Raw genomic sequence first — 10773 nt, forward strand, 5'->3', positions numbered from 1 at the left:
CTGCGAAATTGGTGGGTCTCAGGAAAGGTTTGGCTTTGATGAAGTTCTGCGGGAACCCCATCCAAGGTCTTTCCTGACGTTTCACCTGCTCAGGGTCTCCGTGGGGTGAGCCGCTGGGCGGATGAAAGCCCAGGCTGCAAGGACGCTTGCCTGATAACATCCCTCATCCCTGCTTTAAAATATCCCAGGCTCGCTCCACCTCTCCGTGCCTCTTTCTTTCTGCTGAGGTTTGGCTTTGATGAAGTTCTGCGGGAACCCCATCCAAGGTCTTTCCTGACGTTTCACCTGCTCAGGGTCTCCGTGGGGTGAGCCGCTGGGCGGATGAAAGCCCAGGCTGCAAGGACGCTTGCCTGATAACATCCCTCATCCCTGCTTTAAAATATCCCAGGCTCGCTCCACCTCTCCGTGCCTCTTTCTTTCTGCTGATTACCATGGCAGTGAATTTTTAGGGTTGCTCCCTGCCTTCATAAAGGATTATTTATGTCGATCGCTTCTAAGTATACCACCTAATGATTTATTGCCGTGTTTCAGTATTATGGGAGAGTTTAGAAGGCAAACCCTAAGCTTTTCATAATTAATTGTGAGCCAATAATTAAGTCTTTTCTCTTCATTTTCCCATTCCCTTTTCCACGCTAAAATTTAGAGGCTTGTAAAATTCTTTCCTGTTTGCTGTGGGGAGATATTTTTTTCCTGGTTTTGCCACTTCCCAGCACGTGAAATTATCATCACCCATTGCACAAGGGTGGGAAAAAGATTATGAAGCAGCTTATTAATTTTCTCCATGGTTTTAGCAAGGCTGAGGTCGTGAGCAGGGCTGTCTGTCATCTCTCCTCCCTGCTCAGCATGTAGGGCATCTGACAAATCCTTTCCAAAGGTAAAAGCCCTGCAGGTAGTGGCTTGAATAAGGATATTTTGGATGTTATGAGAAATGGAAAGCTGGCCTGACTCACCCGGGACCTCTGGAGTTAGTGGAATGATACCAATTTTTAGAATTAATTAGAAAATAATAGGGATGTTTCCCCACTGATTTCTTTCAGTGAGTATAATAGTATTTTTTTAATGCATATTTCAAAGAAATTTTTCAACTTTTCCAGTTAAGCCACGCACCCACTGAAAACAGTGTGGTAAAAACTGGTAATGTTTGAAAAGTATTTGAACTTTCAGGTGAATGTTTATAAATTTTAAAGTCTAGTTTTTTAAAAAAGCCAACCCCCCCCCACCTGGATATTGTTTTATGGCAATTTACCACCAAAACTAAGCGACAAACTTTTTTCCTGCAACTCTTGCAGGCATTTCTGCCAATTTATGCTCTAATCACCTAGGATTTTTTACTCCCCAGTCCTCGAGAGTTAGTATTAGTAAGCACTAAAGAGCAAAGGGGTAAGCATCACAGACAGTGAAATAAAAAGAGAGTAATGAAAAAGAGAGACAAACAGATGAGAAGGCAGATAAAAAATGCGAGCAAAACCTGCATCCCCCGTATATCTGAATCCGGCAGGAAAAGACCAATTCACGCACAAGATCGGACATAAAAAGAGACATTTAAATCTGTTACAATGATCAAAGGAGCTGGAGAGGCCAAGAGGGATGGAGATGTCTAACCACCTACCAACACACCGTGCAGGTCTTCAGGAAAGCTTAGAGAAGCCGCTGGCGATGGGGAGCAGGCAGCAGTCTCGATGGAGTCTCCCTGGGAGCAGAGAAGGCCAGGAGGACACACCGGACAAAGGCAACGTCATCAAGGTAAGGAGCTGAGCTTTTCTAAAGGGTTCACGTGTCCCATAGGGGCTGTGCCAGTGCTGCAACCCATCTCATGGTCCTTTCTCTAGTGCTGTGTACCTGGAGCAGAAGCAGAGATGTTCTGTACTGCTGACCTGGCTTAGATGTCACTTCAGGTGGACATGGACATCTACTCCAGTGTCCTCAGTGTGTGCTAGAAGGGTTTTCTCACATGCCTGATGGTTTCTAAGCAGATGTTGGAGCAGGTGCTGAGAGAGCTGCAACCCCTTTGCACCGCAGAGCAGCAGTTCATTAAGAAATTCTTCCAGCTAAGCCAGGACGCTGCAGACCTGCAGGTGCTGGAGGTAAGTGTGAGGACTATGTCTTCTCCAGTCCCATCAGCCAGTCTTCCCTCCAGCTTGATACAAGGCTCAGCAGGCACAGTGGGGTGGCTGCTTACCTCTGTCAGATGCCTGAGCTCTCCTGGGCTCTTGTCCTCTAGCAACTGTCAGCGGTGTCAGTGGTGGGGAAGCTTAAGACCTCCTGATGACAGGAGGAGAGGAGAATTGAATTGAGCTTAATTGATAGCTCCAGGAAAATCATAGGATCTCTAAGCATTAAACACAGGACTCCAATATGAGGCAGCAGAAATGAAAAGCAGATCTGAAGTTTTCCTCTCTGAGGGAGGGCAGACAAATCATAATTTCCATCCCATTCTTTCTTTCAGACATCTGCCACTAAGGGAGGAGAGAGCACAGCATCTCCAGAGGACCCTCCTTGCACCAAGCCTCAGAGCCAGTACGTGGGTGATGAGACACAGCTGGCTGCTCTGACAGGGGCATGGTCTGGAGTGTCCTCCAGGAACCGATGGAGGGATTTTTTTTCCACTCTTGACCATCCTGATGTCAACTCAGTGGTCTCAGGTTTGCACCCTGGGTAGCAAAAAACCAGGAGGCATCACAGCTGGGCATGCAGAGGCTGAGCAGAGCCTCCTGGTTCTGCCTCTCCCCAGCACAGTGGCTCTGCTTCAGGGTGGATCAGAAAGCAAGGTTTATGTTTCATGGAAAACCCTATGTTTTGATTGGTTTTATTTAATTATTAGGAATGTCATAAAGTGAAAATATACTATGGAACAAAAGTCTTATAAAAAATGTCAGCATAAAAACACTGAAATTTTTCATTTGGCTAGCAAAACATTTCAACGTCCACCCACAAGCAGAGACGGTGAAGAGTTGAAGGACGATCCAAGCATAAACAGACTCCACTGCAATACAGAAGGCTTTGATTCTTTCTTTAGCTTTGCCCTTGCCTCTGCAGCTGGCCACAGGGCCAGTGCCCCTCCCCATTTAATTGCTTACGTTTTGTTTTGGTTTTTTTTTAAGACTAGAAGGACCTACGACCCAGCTGCTGAGCGAGATCTTCAGTTGCCTGGAACCGGAGCTGAGAGGATTTCTAGATGTCTGCAATAAGGTCCACCCATTCAGTTGCTTGCAGGTCCTGGTTACCTTGAATGACTCCGTCTTTGAGATGTGGGGATCTTCCTCAGCTCTCTCCTCCTCCTTCCTCAACACTGTCCTGGGCAACATGCTGCTCCTGGCCAAGAGCAGCTTCAACAAATGCATTGTGAGTGTCAGTAGAAGTAAGCCCAAGTAGACCTGAGTGATGTTTGACCTCCTCCAGAATCTTCTAAACTTCTAACATGATCTTCATTGAAGATCATGTTATCTTCACGGTTTATGAAGATCTGGCAGGGATCTGGCTCTTTGGTTTTGGGAGGACTAGACCCTCATTGCATCAACAATTGCGTCTGAGGGAGGTGGGACACAATAAACCTAAGTGCCATCTGTGCCTTTTACCAGGATGGTCAAACCAAAGGGGTTTCCCCCATATAGGATACTGGGAGGCTGTGAGAGTGACAGCAGCATGTCAGATGGCTGGAGCCAAGCTCTCCTGTTCTCCTGCTGGCACAGCAGGACACGCTCCAGGACCAAGCAGTGAGGAGGGGAGTGTGGGGGAGTCGAGAGCCCATCACAAGTGGCCAAGGAACCTGGCCCTGAGCCCACTGAGGTCAAGGGAAGCCACATGTTGACATCAACTGTGTTTGTGCCAAGACCTGGAGCAGCAAGTCTGCTCATAAACCAGCCTGAGAGGGGCAAGAAATGGCAGTGGTGGACACCTCTGCCCTAGGAGCTGCGGGTGTCTGCGTGGGGTGATTGCAGCACTGTGTCTGAGCAGAGAACCGCATAGCCTGGGAGACCAGGTACGGCAACTCCAGGAGAGCAGCTAGTGCAGCTTCACGTCCAGCCTCAAACCAAGCAGCTCACAAATCTTCCCATAGAAGATATCGTAAATGGAAAAAGTGGTACACACAACTGCCTACTTTTCTTGTTTTCTGGCCTATGCCTCAGTGTGCCATAAAATGAGGCTGGGGCCACGTCAGATCTGAGAGTGCCATGTCTTCTGTGTTGTTGCAGGGGACCTTGTGCAAAGAGATTGAGGAGGCAAAGATGCCCAGCAAGATGAAAGGCGGGATCCTGCCCTCCGTGAGCTGCTTTGAGGAGTTTGTGAACTTCTCGGAGGAGGTGTTCAGGACAGCTCGGCGGAGAGGAGAGCTGGACAAAGCACATCTCAGGCTGGCCAGCAGCGTCTTCAGCAGCAGTGAGTACAAAGGCTGGCGGCTGGATGCATCAGTTGGGCAAATGTATACCTGCAGCTTCAGGAGTTACTAGCAATCAGCTGAGCCACCACAGCAGGGTACGTGCAGGCTACCTGCCTCCTGGGCACTGCCTGGGGCTGAAACTGCCTTCACTGAGCAAGAGCCTGGCAGCATCAGACAAATTCAGAGAGTGTGGCAAGCCAGGTGCACGGTGTCTGCCACACCGGGATGGTCCCAGTTGTGGGACAGGGCTGAGACACATGTGCTTAGCTTTGAATTTAATGTCAACCTCTTCTTTCCCACTACGGAGGGAGTAGCTCCTCACTACAGGTCAGACTCTTCTTCTCACAAGCACAGAGGTCTTGGGAGCAGTGGCAGCCAAAGAGCAACTCCCCCCAAAACACCAGGGCGTATTGGTAGGGAGAGAGGGGTTGGGAGAGCAAGGCGGGTAGCCTTCAGTAGGTGCCTGGGTTGTCCCAGCTGGTGCTCATAGCTGTTTGTCAGTGGAGGGACCCTGTTTCCCAGCTTGGAGCGGACCTGAAGGGCTGCAGAACCTCCAAGCCTCCGAGCCACAGATCACGAGGTGTTGTACCTCGCAGCTCCTTCCAGCACATGAGCCTGGGGTGACCCACCGAATAGCAGCTCAATAATCCATGAACACAACCTCTTCCAGGCTCCAACAACGTTTACAGCGAAGCAGGTGAGGTAGGGAATCAAGCTAACGAACAGGGATCGGTATTTGCGTTACGGATAGTTACTCCCTCCGATACTGGAAGAAGTCAGACGGTTCAAATGAGACAGCCTAATGACCTGAGAAGGGCCCTCTCTGTTCTGCACGCACAACGAGCTACTCCAGCTCTCGCCCTCTCCAGACCAGCTGGCAAGCGGCTGGCCGCGTGGTGAGCCATGCCTCCGCTCGGCAGGCTGAGCGTGTGCCATGCTGAGTCCGGCACCCAGGTCGGAAACAGATTTGGACAGGGCTGGACTTGGATGTCGCTGCACCCTTTTGGGTAAACAGTTATTAAATGTCATCACCCCAAAGCTCTGCAAGCCAAGGTGGTTGAAGAGCTGAACAACCTGTGATGATGCTCACCTCAGCTCTTGGTTAAACTCTCCGCTGGTGACCAAAGCCTAACAGCGTCCGCTTCTCATGTCCCTCCTGACCCAGCCTGCAGGGTCTTCTCTCTATACCTGATGTGTTCCTTTCTTTTAAGTCAATAGTCTGCCCTCAGCAAACCTGAAGGTGAACACAGATATGGTCATGATGGAAAATTTCCACCACATTCACTGCTTCCTGTGCCAAAAGAAGATCCACTGCCTGGAGGGCAAGAAGAGAGAAGCCAAGCAAAGATATAGCGAGCACATGGAGAAATATGTCATCAAGTACCTGGGCCAGCCCCTGGAGAAGCTCCATGTGAGTACAGGATAAACTGACCCTTGCCTGGGTCTCAAAGGGCAACTGCACTTCCCAAAATTATGAATTAGCTGGTGTTCAAATCACCCCTCCCCAAATCCAGTCTGGGATTACATTAGCGTGTTGTCACATCCCCAATGTTCCCACACCTTCTCTGACCACTTGCTGCTGGGTTTCACCGGGCAGCACAGCCCCGGCAAGAACAGGGCTCAGCAGCACCAGCTCTGCAACTCGGCCTCCGTGCAGCGGCGTGAGGACCTGTTCAGACCCCGGCTCCGGGTTGCGTGCCTGCGTCTGGCAGATGCTGGTTTCTTTTTGCACGGCTGCCTGGACTAATAAGTCCAACACAGCTTCACCCTTCCCAAGCGGCTGCTTTGCTAACTGAGCTAAGAGCATCTGGCTTTGCTAACTCGAACAGGCATCCCCCTTCCTCCCAGAGAAGACGGGCTGCTCCCGAGACCCCTCCTCGCTCTGCTCCTTCTCTCTTCTCGCTGGCCTAAAATGTCTCACAGGCTGAGAGCAGCTTGAATTATTTATAGGGCCTGTTACTTTCAATTTGTTTCCAGTCTTTGCTGTCAAACATCTTGTAGGCTTGACTGGAAGATCAGCTCGGTGTCTCATGCTCCCTGCAGCCCTGCTATGTTAGTGGCTTCAAACCCTTCCTCTGTGAGGGAAAGTATAATTTCGTTGCTCACAACAAAGCAAAGCGAGTAACATATGAGGGTACTTGGACTGCATTCTGCGCAGGGATTTCTGGAGTCCTGACACGGCCTTCTCTAGCAGACCACATAGCTCTTCAGGTTTGAGCACAATTCCCTAACATCAAGAGAAGTTGCAAAGGGGCCTAAATGATGCAGGAGCCCATTTCTGTTTTTGAAAACAGCTTCTACATTTAGGAACCTCTTTCCTTCTGAAAATCCTTAGGATTTAGGGTATTTCTCCACAGCAAAATTGCAGTGGAAATACTCAAGACAGCAAACAGATTATTGGGTTGTGTAAACAGGAGGGTAGACAGTAGGTTGAAGGAAGTGATTATTCCCTTTTTTTCAGCCTTCATTAGACCAGATGTGGAATACCATGTCCAGCTGTGGAAGAGATAGATAGAGGTGTATGTCACATCCACCTGTGACAAGAGGTGTTGCTAAACCAGAGCAAGGCCAGTGGAGGGCCACCAACGTGGTGAGGAGAGGCTGAAGGAGCTGGACTTGGTCAGTCTGAAGAAGAAACAATTTCAGGAGTACCTAGTAGCTACCTTCCGTAGAAAATTACTGAGGTGCACAGCAGGCTGATGAGAGACAACACTCAGAAAATGTAAAAAGGAAGGTTCCAGCTGGATAGAAGGAAAAAATGACTATAGAGATAATAAAGCATTGAAACAGTCTGTCCAGAGAGGTTGCACAGCCTCTATCCTTGAAGGTTTTCAAGACCTACCTTGAGAAATGCCCCAGGTACCCTCATTTGCATTTAGTGTTGAACCTGCTTTGAGCAGGAGGTTGAACTAGAGACCTCCTGAAGTCCCTTCCAGCCTGACAGATTCTGTGTCTCAAAAGCTCAGGCAGAAAAAAATATTTGTCAGCATTGAGCTTTTTGTGGAGCTACACTGCTCCTGGTACTTTCCTGAAAGCTAGCTGAGGTCTGCGTCCCTTGGGGTTGGCATAGCCCTGGGCTCTCAAGCAACAGCCATGCTTGGGGTGGGACATGTGCTCCTGTTGAAACTCCTCCCTACAGAACAGCCTTTCCTGCTTTCATACAATATCCTAGAAGAACTGAGAAAACTTGAGTTTTGCTTTACACTTCTGCAGATTCTGGGATCCCCCAACCCCACCTCTGGCTCCAAGCAAAGCTGTATGAAGCACCAAGGAACATGAGCGATTTTTCCAGCAGTCCCATTGCTCCATGGTACTGCAACCCTTAGAGATGCTGCTTGCCGAGCAGGGAGGGAAGAGAACTGATAAAGTTCCCTATGCCCTGCTTTCCTGGAGGATAAACAATCTCCAATACTTCATTTCCCCTTAATTAGGCATGGGAAAGGAACTGAGGAAAGTGGGCAGGTTTCAGCCCTGATGCAGGAGTCCGCCTTAGGGCAGCTCATATGTGAATGTCTCCTTGCCTTTCCAGCACTTCTTTGAAGGGGTGAAAGCCCGTGTGGCTCAAGGGGTGAAAGAAGAAGAGGTCAGCTTTCAGCTGGCCTACAGCAAGCAAGAGCTGAGGAAGGTCATTGAAAAATACCCTGGCAAGGAAGTAAAAAGAGCCCTTGAGACCCTCTACAGGAAAATCCACAAGTATCTCTCCCCAGAGGAAAATCTTTTGCCGGTAATTGGAGTGTGATCTGAGTGTAATGCTGTGGTGTTTTGGGGGGGTTCAGGACTGCAGAGCATGTATAGCTGTCCCGGGCTGATGAAGGGAGCTGACCGTCTGTTTTTCCCTAGGTGGTGTGGCATGCTATGGAGCAGGAGTTCATACATCAGTACCAAGAGTTTGAGGATCTGATCCATCGCTGTTATGCAGGGTCAGGGATTGCCATGGACTTCACCATGGAGGACTTGCTGAGCTACTTCAACTCCATCACTCTGTCCAACATGTAGAGGCAATGCTCTCTCGATGTCTGTTGGGAGCAGCTCAGGAAGCCTTGTCTGCAGCTACACCTTCAAGGAGCTAAACTCAAACCCCTTCCCAAGCTGAAGTTTGATATATGGGGGTCCCATCCCGCACTTAATGCCAAAGTCCCTCTGACTTCTCGGTCTTAGGCTAGATTTTCCCTGGGGAAGTGGAGTTCTCAGACCCAAACCACAGCTTCTCTGCTCCAAAAAACCATTATGCAGCTAGTAAAAAAAACCTCCCACACCTCAGATTTCTGCCAAAGTGAGTGCCGGTGCTGTACCTCTTCAGCAGACCGCTTCCCAGCGCAGCTGAACAGCGAAGGGCATCTTCTTTCCAGGAACTCTCTCCTTTTTATCTGCTTTCAGGTTTCACACTGAACCTGTGCTAAAACAAGAGGGATGTGTGTAGTGTTACTATAGGCAGGTATCAGGACATGCACCATTGCTCTGCCAGCTCTCCAGTAGAGCCAGAGTTATTAATATAAAATAGTTTCATTGCTTTTAGCTAAAAAAGGATTTACTTGCATGTAAACTGGAGCAGAGCAAATGCTACAGTTCTACAGATCCAAACTGGTCTCTCAGGGAGTTGCCTGTTCTTACCCCATTTTCTTACGAAGCATCCTTTAGCAACATCACAACTTGCTAGTGTATTTTTGTTGTTGAAAATATGGCCTCTGTATCTTGTGATGATAATCATGCGGCCAACATGCTGTCCGTTATAACCTTCTCTGGAAAAAACTGAGGATTCTGAACTCTTTGGTTCAGTACAAAATAACAACCAGGTCCACAGTGACGACACTGGGTCAAGGACCAGGATATCAGTCTGTAAGCTGAAGTCCAGACCAGCAGGGTCATTGGCCAGGTAGAAGAACATCTGGGGCCAGGCTGGAGACTAGCACCCCTACACCAAAACTCAAGCATGGAGCAGAGGCCCTGAGAAGAGCTTAAATATGCCCCAGGGCCCATGGATGTGGGTGGAAGCCTCCAGGTGAGGCTGGTCAGGGCTATTAAGGCCAATTAGTGCCCTCAAAGCCCTGTCAGGTGTCAGTGTCAATGGTCCTGTTACTAGCACCTGTGGGAACAACTTCAGGAGTTTTAGGAAAGAAAAGATATTAGGATTTTTCCCAAGAAAATGAGGTTTGGGAGGTCCACCTGCCACTTGTCCCTCTGTCTGCCCGCCTCACTGTGTAGCTATTGAACCTCTCGATCTGGAGTGGACAGGACAGCAGAAATCCCCAAGACAGTCAGCTCCTGCATGTCTGGTGAACATCAGGGCCTGGCAGAGGGAAGAGGTGCCAGCAGCCTCCTTCAAGCGGGGCTGCAGCGCGAGCCGAGCGGCTCTGTCCTGCTTGCCCCGCTCCGGGCCAGCTGGCACAAGGCTGCTGCAGAGCCCACAGGAGTGGGCTGTCACTTGTGTTTTGAAATCAGATGTGGTCTGGTTTCCGTAATTACCCTCAGGACGGATTTATGAGCCTCCTTCCCCACTCAGAGCATTGGCATCCTCTTCTTTTCTGTTGTTTTGTGTTGAGACTGTTGGCAGGCCCCCCACTGGAGGACTCTTAAGGGAACCACCATTCTGGGGAGGAACAGCCCCTTTCCTCGCCTCTTAATAGTCACTTTTACGCAGCTGAAGATTTCTGCCTCCCTTCTTCTCCGTCTGCCTGCTTGGCTTGACTCGGGCTGGCTGGCGCTGGCGGCTCTCACACCAAGCCAGCGGTTTAAATCCAGCTGTGACTATTGAAACCCGCTTCCTGCCCGGGAAGCGGGAACTTGGCCTCGGTGTCTGACACACAGGGCGTCCTCAGCCTGAAGCTCTGTGCCTCGTACTCAGCTCCGCGTAAATACTTACAGGGTTCCTGTCACCCGGGATGGGAGAGTGCAGAGGGGAGATGGCTGCATGAGGGGGAGAGTGTCTAAGGCCAGTGAGTTCACCTAGACTTACGCAGGGGTGAGGGGGAAATAAGGTGCTAAGAAGATGCTGGCGTCAGGCCGAAAACATGGGCTCCCCTTGCAGCCCAGCCTGCTTGCCCTCTTTTCCCAGAGAGGCAGCAACAGGGCTTTGCTCCGGCCCCTGCACCAGCTGCATGTGTCAAGGGAAGGATGCGACCTCCTACTGCAGCTGGAAGAGATTTGCTCCTCCTTTCCATCCCCATGCGTGACACATTCCTGTGGACTGTTTGTCCCAGCCATTCATTTTCGGAACAGCAGCCCCCTTGCGAAACTTGACCCCCCCTGGCAACATGTCCAGAGCTTGGGAGAGCCTCTGGACCAGGGAGAGGAAAGCCAACACTCTTGCCTGCCTCTGTCCAGAAGAGGCATCCAGAGCTGCTCCAGGAGCGCTGGCATGGAGCTGCCTGCATGGCACGGAGGGAGGCACGGCTCGT

The 10773-nt window shown here is 50.1% G+C and overlaps 1 protein-coding gene across 1 annotated transcript in view; it reads left to right on the forward strand.

The window, feature by feature from the left end:
• The window catches only part of LOC104076835 (exocyst complex component 1-like), a 21081-nt gene extending 12707 nt beyond the window's left edge, over nucleotides 1-8374 (forward strand). The window contains exons 7-14 of the mRNA XM_009577845.1: nucleotides 1625-1743; nucleotides 1974-2084; nucleotides 2462-2517; nucleotides 3102-3342; nucleotides 4194-4377; nucleotides 5590-5789; nucleotides 7908-8102; nucleotides 8219-8374. Of these exons, the coding sequence (XP_009576140.1) occupies nucleotides 1625-1743; nucleotides 1974-2084; nucleotides 2462-2517; nucleotides 3102-3342; nucleotides 4194-4377; nucleotides 5590-5789; nucleotides 7908-8102; nucleotides 8219-8374 (1262 nt within the window). The remainder of the gene's footprint in view (nucleotides 1-1624; nucleotides 1744-1973; nucleotides 2085-2461; nucleotides 2518-3101; nucleotides 3343-4193; nucleotides 4378-5589; nucleotides 5790-7907; nucleotides 8103-8218) is intronic.
• The last annotated feature ends 2399 nt before the right edge of the window (nucleotides 8375-10773 follow it).

Source organism: Fulmarus glacialis, unplaced genomic scaffold, assembly GCF_000690835.1.
Source record: "Fulmarus glacialis isolate BGI_N327 unplaced genomic scaffold, ASM69083v1 scaffold10135, whole genome shotgun sequence".
Taxonomy (NCBI): Eukaryota; Metazoa; Chordata; class Aves; order Procellariiformes; family Procellariidae; genus Fulmarus; species Fulmarus glacialis.